The sequence below is a fragment of the Anabas testudineus genome, chromosome 3 (assembly GCF_900324465.2).
Source record: "Anabas testudineus chromosome 3, fAnaTes1.2, whole genome shotgun sequence".
Lineage (NCBI taxonomy): Eukaryota > Metazoa > Chordata > Actinopteri > Anabantiformes > Anabantidae > Anabas > Anabas testudineus.
The window spans coordinates 19,518,248-19,536,403 of record NC_046612.1 but is presented as its reverse complement, the minus strand read 5'-3'; the positions used below and the strand labels follow the sequence as shown (position 1 = coordinate 19,536,403).

The following is an 18,156-nucleotide window of genomic DNA, read 5'->3' as shown; positions in this document are numbered from 1 at the left end:
TCTGGGTACATGGACAGACTAATATGTCAACTTACCTTTCAGCAAACACTGTCGCACCTCCTCTGCTTCATAACTCAACCCTGTGCTGTTCAGGAAGTTTAGAGGCAAATGCGGATCTGGCACTGGGTACTGAGTCTCCTTCCCATTCACTACTAATGATGTGGGACACCACATTGAATTAGGGACCTAAAAAACATACAATAGGAAATCTATAATAAATGCAATGTTGTACTACAATGTTATACTGGCCACAATTCTCACTGTGATTACTTACCCTTATTGTTCCCTTTGTGCCTATTATATATAATGTCATTGGTCAGCTTTATACTGGAGGAGCAAGTAAACACAGCCATTCTGTTCTTAGAGAACTTCAGTCGCAACGACAGCCTGATCCACTCCTGAACGCACAGAAACATTCAGGATTCACATTTGATGAGGAGATGAAACAAATTCATATATTGACATGCTTTTAAAATGTGTGACAGCACATACCGCAGGAATCCAAGGCAGATGTTTACGCTAAATTTGACCCCTGGTAAGGCTGTCTCAACTTTCCTGAATACTACTCTACTTGTATCTTCTGCTAGTAAAGAGCTCTTCTGTTCATGTCCTTTAACAAACTGAAACTTTTATGCCAGTCCTACTGATTTTGGAGACTGTGGATTCAGATTTTGTGTGGTTTTTTTTTTGTTTGTTTGTTTGTTTATTTTGTTTGAGTTTTGTGATTTGAGTCAGTTCTTCTCTTTAGATTGAAACGCTGAGTTTTCAGTTTAAAAATCACCAAGCTTTAAGTTAAAAAACATATTTTAAAAATTCAGCAAGTAAAATAGTTTATTTCTTAAGTACAAAAGTTCATATTCCATGAATATCGGATTAAGGAACAAATCTTACATGCCCATTTAGACTCAATTTACAGTATAAAAGTAAAGAAAACTATGGCGTTGGAAAATTGCCAGTGGTCGAGGTAACTCGAGGTACTCATGAGCACATTGACACCTGGAAGTGAAATAAGCTGTAACTTGCAAATGTAGATCATCATGTCTTTATAATTTATTAGGAACAGGACGTTGGTTGATAAATTGATTAATTGCTTGATTTAGAAATAGGTTTTTAACAGTGATATAATTACCAGAAAACGCAGACAGACGATCTCCAGGCACTGAAGCATCTATTTGTGTCTGCACATCTACTACCAGCGACACCTCATGGTCTTCAGAGCCACAGTAAAGTCGTGACTGATCTTCCCTGCGCTGCAGATTCCCCACCTGGTTGCCATATTGGACCATGAACAGAGATCCTATGAGCACAGTCTGTGGTTCATGTCAACAGAGGCTGATCTTCACCACAAGGTGGAGACACAGTATAAATTTTAACAGTGTGATGATGCACAGAGAAAACATTTTTGATATGTGCTAACACAAAAGAAATTTCCAGGAAAAAAAAAAAAAACATAAGACAACTAACACCAGAATAAATGATCCTCCTTTGAGTGTCTATATTTTCAAATGGCTTAACTATTAATTTATTCTTTAATAAGTTCTGTTTGTCTACTCACACTCTCTTTAATAACCTGCTAAGCTGACACTTGAATTTCCAATATTTTCTTCATTTGTGTGTTGATTTTTTTTCTTCGTCTTACCTCAGTGTGATACTGAATTCTACACGACATCCATGACATTGGATGGAGTTGAACACACACCAATAAACAGTGTTAGTTTTTCCAAATCAAGCCACAGCATATGAACGTAGACAACTCCAGTTCGAAGATCAACACTTTATTATCTGTTTATCAGTTATTGGCAGTCCTGGCTGTACACCACCCCAACCTGTCTGCGAATCTCGTCCTCCATCTCAGCCAGCAGGAGAGAGTCAGCATGACACATAACTGGACTCTGCTTCAGTCCTACATGAGAAAAAGAATACACACAGTGTATTGTTCTGTCTGTGAACACACTGAACAACATTAAGATTTAGTGTTTCTGATGCCACCTTGTGTTGAAGTGTAACAAGTGGAATAATATCTCTGACCATTCAGAACTCCATTCAAACTTTGACCCGTTTTAGTTATTGTGTTAGTGTATTCATTAATGTCTCTGGCTACATGGACAGACTAATATGTCAACTTACCTTTCAGCAAACACTGTCGCACCTCCTCTGCTTCATAACTCATCCCTGTGCTGTTCAGGAAGTTTAGAGGCAAATGCGGATCTGGCACTGGGTACTGAGTCTCCTTCCCATTCACTACTAATGATGTGGGACACCACATTGAATTAGGGACCTAAAAAACATACAATAGGAAATGTTAACAAGCAAATGTATCAACAGCATATACAGTATGCACAATATATGCAGCAAGCACGTGTACAGGATTTCTTAAATACAGTGGTGTAAGGTGCAGGTTTTATTATTTTTATTGATGCACATTTTCATAAATTGTTTCAGAAGTGACTTGGTTCACTTAATAATAATCACTTAATGACTTAAATCTATATTGAATATGCAAATGTCTACAGTGGAAACTGGTATAGTGTTTCAGTCTGCTTGAATTCAGTGGATTTTCTGGTCTTACCTTGATTGTCCCCTTTGTTCCTATTATAATACCATCATTGGGCAGCTGTATATTGGAGGAGCAAGTAAACACAGCCATTCTGTTCTTAGAGAACTTCAGAGTGGCAACAACAGTCTGATCCACTCCTGTTAAAAAACATACACAAACAGTATCAGACTCATATTTGATGAAGACATAAAACATGATTTTGAAAAGTGTAACAAAATCATTTGTGCTGTCTCGAAGTTAGATAGATAGTTAGATAATAGATTTAACACAGATCTATGTCTGGTTTTTAATTAGTGGTTCCACTCTGCAAAGTCTCAACAGTGGCAGCAACACCTAATCCCAGGACACAAACTGATACTGTGAAATCCTAAAATAAGTTGTGTAGCTACAGAAACAGGACAAATCTAATGTTGATTACACCATAGTAATGACAAAATCCTATGTTACTGGTCTATATGAATAAATATCTATGCCTATATGGACATTTCAAGGCATATAGAAATGTCATGTGTGGTACTTTAGGTAGTACGGTATTTTTAGCTCATTCTAAGTTGTTAAACATTCTAAGTTGAGCATTAGCTCAAAGTTCAGACAGAGATTTGCTGTGAACATAAAATAAGTGACACAGGTCTAATTTTCTAATGACTCACAGGAAATTTCTAGACTTTCCTTCCTATACTTTATTTATGACAGGATTATTGATATTATTGATTTTATTATGATTTTATTTTTGTGTGACTATAGGGAAGAAGGATCATAAAAAGTGGTCCGCCCCGCGCCCACGTGGCTCCCCGTCACTAGGCTTGTCCTCCTGCTTCACCTTCACTTTGTCATTCAATGTGAAGGAAACGGCAGAGATAAGAGGTGAAGTCTTATCAGCCTGGAACACTCCCTTGGTTAAAAACTCTCAGATCACATACAACTCTTTTCAAGCACAGCAGGTAAAGTAAGTACTGTCATCGTAGTGGCACTAAAGCTGGAGCTAAAACTTCCCAAACTACACCTTAAAATATCACATCCGTTCACAAATGAGAAGCTGCCGAACAAACAGCATCAGTACAATGTCCTGACTTAATACATCAGTAAATGATACCAGTGTTTTGGAAATTATATCTGTGAGATCTCTATGGCCTGTTTTGAATTACCTGTCTCCAGACAGACCCCCATGGCTTGTATGCACTCTGGCTTTTCACCATTGTACACCATGGATATGAACTGCAGGCAGTAGATGCCAAGATCTAGTAGTGCTCCTCCACCCAGCTCCTTCTGCACAGATCTTGGTATGTGCATCAACGGCACACCAAACTCTGCTCTCACCATCTGCACCTCACCCAACTCCTCTTGAGCCAGAAGCCTTCGGATTTCTACAGAGACCGGAAAGAAACGAGTCCAGACGGCCTGCAGCAAAGGACAAAAGATAACATTTAAATTTAAAGTACATGAACTAGATGTGTTCTGTAGAGAGGTTCAATAAATCCAACATACACGCTTCAATTATTAAGACTGATTTGCATAGTGATCTAACTATAATGCCAAGTAATGTTCACAAGTTCAGATGTGTCTGTACCTCCATGAGGAAGACATCATTCATCTTGGCAGAGGCCAGGATCTGCTGAACCTCCTTTGCGTTTATGGCCAGTGGCTTCTCACACAGTACGTTCTTCTTGGCGTTAGTAAAGAGCAGACAAGTGCTCAGATGGTGGGGGTGAATAACTCCAATATACACCACATCTGCACACACATGAACACACAGAGAGAATTTGTTTTGTCTATTAAATATGTGTGTAGTAGTAACATACAGAGAAAAACAATGACCTGAACATTTAGTGGAGATTTAACAGAAGAATCAGAGTTTGTGGTGTTGTTGTTTGCAGCTCTGAGCAAACCCACTGTACTACTGGTGCACAAAGCAGAAACAGAGACGTACACTACAAACTGAATTAACCACAAAGACTAAATGAAACTGACCAATGTCTGGATCTCTGGCCAGCTCCTCATAGCTGCCGTATGCCCGGGAGATGTTGTGCTTTTTGGCAAACTCCTGTGCATCCTCTAACTTGCGAGCTGCCACGGCCACAACCTGTGAATACAGTTTCCAATTATTATTTACTGAAACAAGCTGTTCTGCTCTTACTAAAAATACAGACTCTCTCCTCCAGAATATGAGCTCATTATTGTTGTATTAAATTTCCTTCCTGGTAAAGAACTCTCTCTGCACCTGATGAAAGTACAGTATGTGAGCAAAACACTGTCAGGTCATTTAGATAAAAGAGTTTGATCTGAAATTTGGGCTTTGTTTGTAAAACACATTTAAAAATACAGATATCTAGTTAAATGTTTAACAGTCCATTTACCGTAATTGTTAGATTATAGTGTGCAACAATTTTGTAATGTCCGTTTAGTACGTGTTTTACGGTAGAAAAGAATCAGGCCGATTGAAAATGTTGCAGACTTTAACCTGCAGTTTCCAAATGCATGAATATGTATAGAAGTGGTTATTCCTCGGATTATTAGAAACCATAGATTGATAGGAAGAGAACAGAATTTAGTCAGTACTACGATCAGTGTAGTAGATTTAGTGTATTTAAAGTAAAACAGACGATTTGCACGGAGCGAGAAACCGAGTTTCAGCTTAAATCCCAGTTTTCGCGTCTGTACCTCAGAGTTTATTTGAGTCTGTGTATCTACTGCTAATGATACCTGATGGTCTTCGGCAGGAAGAGTTTTCAGAGCCACAGTAAAGTCGTGACTGATCTTCCCAGCGCTGCAGATTCCCCACCTGGTTGCCATGTTGGACCCTGAACAGAGATCCTATGAGCACAGTCTGTGGTTCATGTGAACAGAGGATGATCTCCACCACAAGGTGGAGACACAGTTTTAGTTTTGACCGTGTGTTGATGCACAGAAATAACATTATGATGTGTGCTAACACAAAAGAAATGTGATTTCCAGGTAAAAAAAAAAAAACACCCACAAAAAAGGTGAAAAATAAAAAGACACCAGAATAAATGATCCTCCTTTGAGTGTCTATATATTCTAATGGCTTAACTATTAGGGTATTGAAATTGTTGTCTATTTATCAAATGTACTTACTGTATATTGTATAACCTGCTAAGCTGACGGTTGAATTTTCTATAATTTTTCCATTTGTGTGTTGATTTTTTTTCTTCATCTTACCTCAGTGTGATACTGAATTCTACACGACATCCATGACATTGAACAGAGTTGAACACAGCAAATGAACAGTGTTAGGTTCATTTTCATGATTTACTTTCTAAACCAGGCCAGAGGCTTTTTTAAAGATGGAGAAGTTTCCATCATGTTGACCAGCTGGTGTGCAGGCTCCAGTTATATCAACACCGTGTGTTTGATTTCAGGGCCCTGAACAGCTAACAGTGTCTGTTATGTACAGTGGGAAGAACATCCTAAAAATATGTCAGTGACCCACTGTAGCTGTCTCTGTGTGTCTAACAAGCTTTAGATTGTAAGAACTAATTAAACGTAAAGGGGTATTATAATGTCTAGCTGGTGTACTGAGCCGTCCAATAAGACTGGATTTCCATCAATAAAAGAGCTGAGCACCTACTGTGTATTTAGTCAGCCTCAATAATAATATTAATTTGACAATGAGTAATGATGAACTTGAATAAAATGTGCAGTCAATAAAAATGGACTATGAGAGTAAATAAAAATACTCCAGTGTAAAGACATACAGTGTGTGTTGGGTTATAAATCTGTTAAGCATCTTGATCAGAACACATCAGCTCCATGGAAGCAAATCGTGGTCGGTTAAAAAGGAAAAATAAACTTTTCTCCAAAGATTCTGTTATTTTAAACCTTTTTAAACATCAACATCTTCCTCACAACATATGAACGTAGACAACTCCAGTTCGAAGATCAGCACTTTATTATCTGTTTATCAGTTATTGGCAGTCCTGGCTGTACACCACCCCAACCTGTCTGCGAATCTCGTCCTCCATCTCAGCCAGCAGGAGAGAGTCAGCATGACACATAACTGGACTCTGCTTCAGTCCTACATGAGAAAAAGAATAAACACAGTGTATTGTTCTGTCTGTGAACACACTGAACAACATTAAGATTTAGTGTTTCTGATGCCACCTTGTGTTGAAGTGTAACAAGTGGAATAATATCTCTGACCATTCAGAACTCCATTCAAACTTTGACTCGTTTTAGTTATTGTGTTAGTGTATTTATTAATGTCTCTGGCTACATGGACAGACTAATATGTCAACTTACCTTTCAGCAAACACTGTCGCACCTCCTCTGCTTCATAACGCAACCCTGTGCTGTTGTGGAAGTTTAGAGGCAAATGCGGATCTGGCACTGGGTACTGAGTCTCCTTCCCATTCACTACTAATGATGTGGGACACCACATTGAATTAGGGACCTAAAAAACATGCAACAGGAAATGTTAACAAGCAAATGTATCAACAGCATATACAGTATGCACAATATATGCAGCGAGCACATGTGGGGTACAGGATTTCTTAAATACAGTGGTGTAAGGTGCAGTTTTTATTATTTTTATTGACGCACATTTTCATAAATTGTTTCAGAAGTGACTTGGTTCACTTAATAATAATCACTTAATGACTTAAATCTATATTGAATATGCAAATGTCTACAGTGGAAACTGGTATAGTGTTTCAGTCTGCTTGAATTTAGTGGATTTTCTGGTCTTACCTTGATTGTCCCCTTTGTTCCTATTATAATACCATCATTGGGCAGCTGTATATTGGAGGAGCAAGTAAACACAGCCATTCTGTTCTTAGAGAACTTCAGAGTGGCAACAACAGTCTGATCCACTCCTGTTAAAAAACATACACAAACAGTATCAGACTCATAAAGACATAAAACATGATTTTGAAAAGTGTAACAAAAACATTTCTGCTGTCTCGAAGTTAGATAGATAGTTAGATAATAGATTTAACACAGATCTATGTCTGGTTTTTAATTAGTGGTTCCACTCTGCAAAGTCTCAACAGTGGCAGCAACACCTAATCCCAGGACACAAACTGATACTGTGAAATCCTAAAATAAGTTGTGTAGCTACAGAAACAGGACAAATCTAATGTTGATTACACCACAGTAATGACAAAATCCTATGTTACTGGTCCATATGAATAAATATCTATGCCTATATGGACATTTCAAGGCATATAGAAATGTCATGTGTGGTACTTTAGGTAGTACGGTATTTTTAGCTCATTCTAAGTTGTCAAACAGTACAGCATTAGCTCAAAGTTCAGACAGAGATTTGCTGTGAACATAAAATAAGTGACACAGGTCTAATTTTCTAATGACTCACAGGAAATTTCTATACTTTCCTTCCTATACTTTATTAATGACAGGATTATTGATATTATTGATTTTATTATGATTTTATCATTGTGTGACTATAGGGAAGAAGGATCATAAAAAGTGCTCCGCCCCACGCCCACGTGGCTCCCCGTCACTAGGCTTGTCCTCCTGCTTCACCTTCACTTTGTCATTCAATGTGAAGGAAACGGCAGAGATAAGAGGTGAAGTCTTATCAGTCTGGAACACTCCCTTGGTTAAAAACTCTCAGATCACATACAACTCTTTTCAAACACAGGAGGTAAAGTAAGTACTGTCATCGTAGTGGCACTAAAGCTGGAGCTAAAACTTCCCAAACTACACCTTAAAATATCACATCCGTTCACAAATGAGAAGCTGCCGAACCAACTCTAGTCAATAAGTAACAAACCTTATCAGCATCAACCTGTGTGTGATGTGTTGGAAGGAAAAAGCAGTTTTGAGAAGCAGCACCTCACCAACAGGCTTCATTCCTTAAGGCTGATACAATCTCAGTACAATACTTGGCATTTTGGCAAACAGGTGCCAGCAAGAACAGTTTAACCTTCTGAAGGCAGCTCCTAGTGCCACGTTAGCCTAAGACTGGCACCATGTGAGCATAACAGTTACTGTGTAGGCCAAAAGGTTACAGCAAGAAAAAAACTTTGTACACAGCACAGCATCAGTACAATGTCCTGACTTAATACATCAGTAAATGATACCAGTGTTTTGAAAATTATATCTGTGAGATCTCTATGGCCTGTTTTGAATTACCTGTCTCCAGGCAGACCCCCGTGGCTTGTATGCACTCTGGCTTTTCACCATTGTACACCATGGATATGAACTGCAGGCAGTAGATGCCAAGATCTAGTAGTGCTCCTCCACCCAGCTCATTCTGACCAAATCTTGGTATGTGCATCACCGGCAAACCAAACTCTGCTCTCACTATCTGCACCTCACCCAACTCCTCTTGAGCCAGGAGTCTTCGGATTTCTACAGAGGCCGGAAAGAAACGAGTCCAGACGGCCTGCAGCAAAGGACAAAAGATAACATTTAAATTTAAAGTACATGAACTAGATGTGTTCTGTATAAAACAGGTGATCTAATTATAACACCAAGTAATGTTCACAAGCTCAGATGTGTCTGTACCTCCATGAGGAAGACATCATTCATCTTGGCAGAGGCCAGGATCTGCTGAACCTCCTTTGCGTTTATGGCCAGTGGCTTCTCACACAGTACGTTCTTCTTGGCGTTAGTAAAGAGCAGACAAGTGCTCAGATGGTAGGTTTGAATAACACCAATATACACCACATCTGCACACACATGAACACACAGATAGGAGAGAATTTGTTTTGTCTATTAAAAATGTGTGTAGTAGTAACATACAGAGAAAAACAATGACCTGAACATTTAGTGGAGATTTAACAGAAGGATCAAGGTTTGTGGTGTTGTCGTTTGCAGCTCTGAGCAAACCCACTGTACTACTGGTGCACAAAGCAGAAACAGAGACGTACACTACAAACTGAATTAACCACAAAGACTAAATGAAACTGACCAATGTCTGGATCTCTGGCCAGCTCCTCATAGCTGCCGTATGCCCGGGAGATGTTGTGCTTTTTGGCAAACTCCTGTGCATCCTCTAACTTGCGAGCTGCCACGGCCACAACCTGTGAATACAGTTTCCAATTATTATTTACTGAAACAAGCTGTTCTGCTCTTACTAAAAATACAGACTCTCTCCTCCAGAATATGAGCTCATTATTGTTGTATTAAATTTCCTTCCTGGTAAAGAACTCTCTCTGCACCTGATGAAAGTACAGTATGTGAGCAAAACACTGTCAGGTCATTTAGATAAAAGAGTTTGATCTGAAACTTGGGCTTTGTTTGTAAAACACATTTAAAAATACAGATATCTAGTTAAATGTTTAACAGTCCATTTACCGTAATTGTTAGATTATAGTGTGCAACAATTTTGTAATGTCCGTTTAGTACGTGTTTTACGGTAGAAAAGAATCAGGCCGATTGAAAATGTTGCAGACTTTAACCTGCAGTTTCCAAATGCATGAATATGTATAGAAGTGGTTATTCCTCGGATTATTAGAAACCATAGATTGATAGGAAGAGAACAGAATTTAGTCAGTACTACGATCAGTGTAGTAGATTTAGTGTATTTAAAGTAAAACAGACGCTTTGCACGGAGCTTAAATCCCAGTTTTCGCGTCTGTACCTCAGAGTTTATTTGAGTCTGTGTATCTACTGCTAATGATACCTGATGGTCTTCGGCAGGAAGAGTTTTCAGAGCCACAGTAAAGTCGTGACAGATGTTCCCAGCGCTGCAGATTCCCCACCTGGTTGCCATGTTGGACCCTGAACAGAGATCCTATGAGCACAGTCTGTGGTTCATGTGAACAGAGGATGATCTCCACCACAAGGTGGAGACACAGTATCTGCATCTTACCTCAACGTCATAGTTAATGCTGCATGTTCCCTTCTTAAAGTATCATAACTGTGCATGATGTGATGTAAACCTGGATACAGGAGCAGATTTATTACACTTGGAGTTGAATTTTTTAAACAGCTTTATTAAATAATAAAATGCTATAGGATAAACGTATGACACAGAAACTATACAACACGCATAGAAAGGAACAAATGAAAAATAATACACTTCACAATCAAGTCAAACAGTAAAGACAAAACGAGTGTGTGTCGAAGTCCTACGAGCCCAAAAGTCATAAACGAGCTTTGCTCTTTGCTGACTCATAAAAGCGTTTCTCTGTCCTAACCTTGAAAAGCAGACAGTACAACCTATTTCTGTACGGAGAACATGAATCTATTTGTGCACCACTGCAAGGGCCAGACATGACAGAACACTTTGATTCAAACGTGCCACTCAAAGGCTCTTTCCTTCTCCAGCGGACGATGTTTGAAATGAAACATGGCTTCAGCAATCAGTCCTTTATTGGCTTCATCAATCACTGGTCTGACAGTGACAGCTGGGTTTGTCTTTAAAGGCCAAGGACTTAATTACAGCATGTTGACACACTGCGGGGTCGCTTTATTTGTTTAGCTTGTGACTTATTTGCTTTAAAACGTGACCTTTCATGTCTGTATATTCAGACATGTACAAGTGTTGTAGAGCTACATCAGGTATGTAAAAATGCTGTAGATTAAAACTGAAGCAAAAGCCAAAAGAGTGTAATGCTGTGCGGGCTCGGGGACGATCCGACGACCGACAACGCAGATTCTGAATCAGTCTGAGTCATGAGAAGCTCCAGCCTCAGTTTCATTGAATTGCAGTGTCTCTCTCTCTCTCTCTCCGGCTCACTTTACCTTTCAGGTGATGGTTGGGGCTGTTCAAACTATTTTGTCTCCTTGAAGACAAAATACATAACTATACTTTTATCATGACCTACATTTGAGCAGGCTGCCTCTCTCGCTCTGCCTCATCGTGAAGGAATGGTGCTTTCGGCGACATTCGGAGGGAGGCTCGCTTCAGGCGGAGGGTGCGTTGGCTCCTTGACGTCTAGCACCAGCAGTGTTAGAGCAGTGGATAGGACCAGAAAAGGAAACACAATTTGTTTGTTAATTGTACTATCGAACAATCTTTGTCTTCAGTCAACTCCGTTTTTGCATGTCTCAATCGAGCCTTATTTAAGAGCAGAAAGCCCATCCTCTACCTGTCACGATCCCATGCTTTTATTTTGGTCACCTCCCTGTTTCCCACCAGTTGTTGTGTTTCCTGCGTTCGCCTGTCAGTTTCCTGTGTTTATCTTTATCATCACACACCCTCCCTTGTATTATTCTTATACCTGATCTTGTCTGGCACTTTAATTGGGTCCTCTACCTGCTCATGCACTCTTGCCAAACCTTTACAAGTGTTCTGTTGAAAAACCGGTGAGCACCAAAATGAATGAATTCTAATAATGTTGCTGTTGTTTTAATGTCCATTCAGTTTAATTGGAAATACATTATAGTGGGATGTCCTTACATTGAAGGGCAAATTGCTGTGAGACATGCTGTTCTACTATATTCCCCTGCCAGATTTACAGTATTACTGTATTCTCCTGAGAGGATTTGGATTAGTCTGACGTTTTTAAAGATAAGTTAGGGATTTTCTGTGTGAAGAATTCTTCCCTGAGGTGTTTACATTTCAGACAGTTCATTTAAATGTTTCTCTTGCACCACACTAGAGACTGTTGTTCTGTTTTCGTTCTGAGCCACTCCCCTGACCAGTTTGTGATCACTGATTCATTCTGTGTGGCATTAATCATACTAATCTATTCCATCTCTGCTGCGTGACTTGTGTGCTGAATCATGCCTCAGTCAAATGCAGCACCTCTGTGGCTTGATTGGACATTGAACACAATCACAACAAACTGTAATTAGTCATTTCCAATTTCTAGCAAAGCACCTCTGGGGACACCTTTACTGTACCATCTTCACGTGCCCTTCTGCCTCAGTCCCCAGCAGCCTGTGCACAGGAACACAGCAGGATCGCATTGTGCTGGACACACAGAGGAGACAGCATGGCATCAATGCAATGATAAAACAGTTTATCAAGGAAAAGCAGGCTGTCACGTTTATTTCCACAACTTTCACACACTTCTCATGTTGGAGTAGTGGCAGATGTGCTGGTCAAGCATGACCAGATGTTTTTCTTTAGAATTTAAGGGGTTGTCGGAGAGGACGATGCTGTAATGCTGTATTTTTCCAACCATATCCCCAGCTGCATTGTGGTACTGTATATTACCTGTCTGGACACCATAGCAATAGACTTGCCAGTGTGCGTTGGGCCTTATGAGTACCTTGCTTCTTGGCAAACAGAAGAGAAACTCACACACACATCTACTTCAGTGTGTGACAATGAAAATGTAATGATCTTGTTTGAACATTACCTGGTGATCTCCGGGAGGCAGAGTCTTCACAGCTATCTTTCAAGTCATGGCTGATCTTTCCAGGGCTCCAGAGTCCCCAGTCGGTTGCCATGTTGAATTGGATAGTAAGTGACAAATGAGCCAGGTGGTGCTTTAGTAAAGATCTGAGCTGCTGGCAAATTGTGACCTTGTGAAAGGTTGTTCCTTCAAGGGAGGAAATATACTAAATTGTCATGCCTTGAGCCAACAGTACTTCAGGGAGAAGGTTTCTGCATTTATATGTTGGCGAGGCATAATGTGTCACTTTCCTTCTGCTCCCATGCTGATGCAGAGGGAGCAACACGCACATAACAACAGAGAGACACACACATCCTGCTGTGTTGTTGCCACTGCTAGCTGTTTCTTTTCAATCTGGACTAAAAAAAGGGTTTGCACCAATTGTATCTAAAAGTTTGTAACAGAGCTATCATTCAGGTGCTCTCCCGTTATTAACCCACTGGAGAGGAAGAAATGCACGGTGCAATGTGTACAGGCCGGGATGATGGTTCCCTCTGGCCACAGATCAGGACTCAGCAGTACACCGTGGTGCAGGTCAAGCATTGGAACCACGTACATTGTGTGCACAAATACTAGGCAAGACAAACAGAGCAAAACCTCACTTTTACTTCCTTAAAGGTTGAGGTTGGAGGTTTATTACCCTTTTGGATTAACCAAGAGCACTGTATTTATTCAATAATAAAAATAATCCTCGAAAACACAACTTGTCTAATAGTTGTGCACACCGTGTCGAGGGGCACTGATTAGCCTGCGATCGTTTGACAGCTGCACTGAAGCCAGTGATTAAAGTCTAGCGAGTCTCGTGGGGGTTGCTGGGATAAATAGATATGCTGTGTTCACAGAATGCTCATGCAGCCTGCAGCAGAGCAATTTAACTGGTCAGTAGTCTGAACCAGGATGACTATGAAAAGCATCACCTCAGTTGCCCTTGAGCTAAAAATGATCCATTTAGCCAGACAAGCGGTTGTGTGAACTTCCTGCCACATGCTGCCAGTAGAGGACACTGTGTTGCCAGCGGAGTTGACTTTCTTTCTTTAGATCTGAGGATTTAACGTGGCTCATTGAAAGAAATGATGTGAAGATTTGCAATAGACAAACCCAAAGCAAGACAGATGCACAGTGTATATGTAAAGAAAAGGAATTTTATCCACGAGTCTCCTCATCGGAGGCTTTTCCCTTTTTTGTTTCACTTTTAGTTTGATTCTTACTGGAAACTGTGTGCTGTTGTCATAACAACAAGGTACCAGCTGGGCAATTTGTATGCAAATGGCATTGGGCTTGGCCTGATATCCCTGCCTATACCACAGGACCTGGTTGCCATGGGAATGCCCAACTCCTCCTTGAGTAATTTTTCCATGTTTTGTTTGTTTTTGGGTTTTTCTGGGTGGTGAAGGACGTGGCACCGTTTCTCTGGCATGGCGACATCACCATAGCTGTTGAGAAAAGAGGTAGAAGTGTGAGGGAGGAGATGTGACCCGAGAGGACAAGTGCAACTAGATTTTGAATTGGTGTGAAGAAGTGAATTGGTTCCGTGCCGGCTCCGCTGGCAGCAGATGGGCACACACAGTGCAGAGGCTCAGGTGGTCAGAGAAGTGAGTTTGGCCGGGACTTGGACATCGTGTACTGGGACCCCACTGCTCTCATATTCAGCTGAGCCATGGACGCCTACTTTTCATCAGAAACTAAAATCCCCAAAATTTCTTGCTGCAAGTAACCCCCGTGTTCATGAGCTCACGGTTTAATGAGGAATGGCTAAAGAGCGGCCGGCAGAGGGTGAAGTTTGATGCCTGGCCCACGGATGGAGGTGGCGGTAGAGACAGCTCCATGAAGTGAACAGTGATGAGCCGAGTCATTCTGAAACCTGGCATGCGGAAGGAAGCCAGCGCCTCATTAATTCAGCATGGCCAGAATGATTGCCTTCCACTCCTATCACTTCTCACCGTCTTTGTTTGATTAAGAATTCATGCATCATCTCTTGCGCGTCCTTATTCCACCAGGATGTGGAAGAGTGGCATCCGCCGGGTCACGTGACCAGTCACAACAGCTTCCTTTGAGGAGACGAATCATTTTGCCTGTGAAGGTGGTTGATGGCGGCAGACAGCTGCGTTACACACGCTGTCATGTCATCTCATCTGTGTTTATTGCCGGCAGAAAGAGTTAGTGGTAATGCACCAATGTTACACGAAAACTTCTAAATTGAAATGGGAGGAGCAGACAATCCAAATCCACACAGTCCAAACATTTGACATGGATTTTTGTGAAGGTGCGTGTGATTTTAAATAAATTACTGATGTTGCCTCACTCAACATTGTAAAAGCTACAGTGTGGCTCTGCAACACCAGTTACCATGTAACAGCTAAGTATTTCATCAGAAACCTAAGTTGATGAGAGATAAAAAAAAGGCCCACAGAGAGGCATCCCGATCCTACTTTGATTGATGTTAATATGCAGAGGGTATTTTCCCTCCGTCAGTGCAGTTTTGTGGGGGACTGCAGCAGTTGTAGGAGCACCATTACTCCTTCATCTCTGTCTCAAGGTCACTGCAGAGGACGGCTGACAAGCTAGACAAGCGCCAGGAGGTGCCAGCCATTTTGAGGGGAGGCTGGGAGCTTGATGAATCCAGGGAGAGGGGGGAGAGAGGGAAGTGTACAGCAAGGAGTAATAAGTCATTTTGTCAGAGCTACAGCATGTTCTGATGTGTGGGCTGGGATGTTTTTTTTTCCCCATTAGAAAAAGTGTGATAGAGAGAGACTGAGAGGAGCAAGCAGAAATGGGAGCCTTTGAGCTGCCCAGCATTGTGCCCTTTGAGAGTACTATCTTTGTCTGCAGCACACACACACTGGGAGGCTGAGCTGTGGAGCAAGAGCAGGCTGGACCAGAGCTGACTTAGCAGCCCTTCATCTGGATGTTAGAGCCGGTGGGGAGGGGAGGGGAGGGGAGCGGGAAGGAGAGCGAATACAGCCACACGGAGCTATTATGTCAAGTTGCCATTCTTCATTTCAAGCCACTCTCAGTGTATTTATCATGGTTACTGTCAGCCAAATCCACGTTTGCCATGGTGAGGCGTTGTTTCTCCACCTTGACGTGGCTGGAAACACTCGTGTGCATGGAAAGGAAAAGGCACATGAGTGAGAACATGAGCAGGCTGGTTATCACGTGACTGTTAGTCCGAGTCAGTATTGAGCCTTTAGCCCCTGGTGTTCGCTTGCCTCTTGCAGATCTACAGGAAATGTGGAACCTCTTCATGGCACAATACAAAATAGTAGCAGTCAGTACTGAAATCAAGATAAACACATTTCCACTGGACCAAAGTTGTGGACGGAAATCCAACAGCAATGATTTGACCAAGATGAGTTTTCAAACCTACAAATGTGCTAAAAACGTTTCCTCTTCTCTGTAATGGATCTGTGAGAGAACAAATAAAGACCTTTGAGAAGAGCTCTGCCCCTTTGGTGAATGTTTATTTCTGTTCAAGTGCTAAACAAGGTGTCTGGTCTAACATTGCTGTTGTTCCACTGGAGTAAGTACTATCTGTCTCCATTAACAGCAACCTGAATCCTGGGAACATGGGACACACTCTCTCGCTCTCTTTTTTTTCTTACTCTATTGCAGTATCTCTCTCTCTCTGTCACACACACACACACACACACACACACACACACACAGAAAGCAAAAGAAAAAAGTTCTATTCAAGTCCACAGTGGTGCCACCTTGTATCGTCTAGCCGAGATTGTGTGAGGCGATATGGAGTCCATCACAGAGCCCCCGCTGAGGTGAGAGTGGCGGACATGGCAGGAGCCGAGGCATGTGGCCGATACCAAGCTCCATCACCCGGCTGATAGTGTCTATTTGGGTTTGAGGAATGTCCATTATGGAGTGATGATCCATCACCTCCTCAGTGTTCTGCGTGTCCTGGAGTAAAGTAGCATCGGGGTCATGATGTCTGCATGTACCAGGAATGCAGCTGAGGTGGAACTCACAGTGGTTAACTGGGGTTAACTGGTGACTCAAACTTAAACCAGAGTAGCAGCTTCACAAACCCGAGGTCTGTATCCCGAAGCCATTAAGCAGTCAACACACTCTGCTGCGTCTCCCTGTTTAATTGCCTGATAGGCCTAGTGATATTTTTATCAGCCATCCTGTGGTGGATGGCTGTCGAGAGGGGAAATGCGGGAGCGTGTGTGTGTGTGTGTGTGTGTCTTTACGTGTCATGCCTCAATACACCTCTGACAAGAGAGCTGCCTGCTTGCTGCAGGAAACCTTGTGCTTCTGTGCACCTGCATATCAAACGGTGTGACCCAGCCTCTCATCCGTGACATAGCACAGAACATCCATACCTAAATACAGCTTTGGCTTTGACGCCTCATTATTGTGCATCAAGATAATGAATCCCGTCTCCAGCACTTAGGATCCTTAACTATTATCACTGAGAAGTATTTCTCCATTATACAGGTGTTCTACCACGGTGGAGATAAAGTAGGACAGCGTTTAAATAAAACTGGATAAAAAGGTGGATTGATTTGTTGTGTGAGTGCTTTCTTCTGGCTTGAGACTGTGTAGACAGACACTGGCGAATCTCTTTATTTTCCACTTTGGAGGGAGATGGGGGGGGAGTAGGAGGTGTCAGTGGGAGAACAGGAAAGAGATACTGAGATACTGCACAGGTTCCTCGTTGGTGATTCAGAATCAACTAACTAGCAGCCATTATAACAGCGAGGGAAAACCAGCTCTCCCCATTTGTCCAGCTGAGTTTCTGGCAGGGGATTAGGAAGCGGATTTCACCTCCGTAGGATCTGTGCAAACTCGGCCGTGTGTGGGAATGACTGAACGTTCTCAGCTCTCTGCATGCAGCCGTCTCACTGACACACTCCGATTGATTACAGCGAGTTAGTCACACTATCTCAAACACAATGTCTCCTAAAACAGGCTGCAAAAACGTAAGCAGGAGGAAAAAATACAGAATGTGCATCAGTAATATAAAATTCATTCGAGTTTGCTAAGCCTCCTATTAACTTTACTGTCGAGCCAGTCGGGCTTTATGCATGGAAAATACACTGTGCGCTGATAATTGATGTTAGAAACAAGCGATCCCTCATTAGCTGGCTGCTGTGAATATTAGGAACTGAAAGGACAAATTTGCAACTGTTTAGCTAATTTAGCTAATATTAGAAACAAAACAAAAAAACACACTCACTGGCTTGTTGACTCAAACAAAAGCCTTAAGCGTGTCATCAGCTGATTTTGGATTTTACTAAACAGATGTATAAATAAAATAATATAAGGTTGGACGGTGCAGTTACTTATTTTACATATATACAACTCAACTTT

At 41.5% G+C, this 18,156-nt stretch overlaps 2 protein-coding genes across 3 annotated transcripts; both read right to left on the bottom strand.

The window, feature by feature from the left end:
- Positions 1-84: 84 nt before the first annotated feature.
- dhdh.2 (dihydrodiol dehydrogenase, tandem duplicate 2) lies at positions 85-5,407 on the bottom strand. 2 transcript variants are annotated; one of them, XR_003299867.1, is made up of 9 exons: positions 5,258-5,407; positions 4,526-4,637; positions 4,125-4,288; positions 3,703-3,955; positions 2,570-2,694; positions 2,128-2,278; positions 1,130-1,903; positions 275-398; positions 85-186 (listed from the first exon to the last, which is right to left on the bottom strand). XR_003299867.1 is itself a non-coding variant. In XM_026377637.1 (7 exons), the coding sequence occupies exons 1-7, from the start codon at positions 5,345-5,347 to the stop codon at positions 1,794-1,796; spliced, it is 1,005 nt and encodes a 334-aa protein (XP_026233422.1). In that variant the 5' UTR covers positions 5,348-5,407; the 3' UTR covers positions 887-1,793. The 2 variants fall into 2 exon arrangements, 1 of the variants encoding a protein (XP_026233422.1); XM_026377637.1 differs by lacking the exons at positions 85-186; positions 275-398 and having other exon boundaries at positions 887-1,903.
- Positions 5,408-6,459: 1,052 nt separating this feature from the next.
- Positions 6,460-10,292, bottom strand: LOC113174035 (trans-1,2-dihydrobenzene-1,2-diol dehydrogenase-like). The gene is made up of 7 exons (XM_026377688.1): positions 10,164-10,292; positions 9,450-9,561; positions 9,044-9,207; positions 8,669-8,921; positions 7,262-7,386; positions 6,815-6,965; positions 6,460-6,590 (listed from the first exon to the last, which is right to left on the bottom strand). Exons 1-7 carry the CDS (start codon positions 10,251-10,253, stop codon positions 6,481-6,483), a joined length of 1,005 nt encoding a protein of 334 aa, XP_026233473.1. The 5' UTR covers positions 10,254-10,292; the 3' UTR covers positions 6,460-6,480.
- Between the last annotated feature and the right edge of the window lie 7,864 nt (positions 10,293-18,156).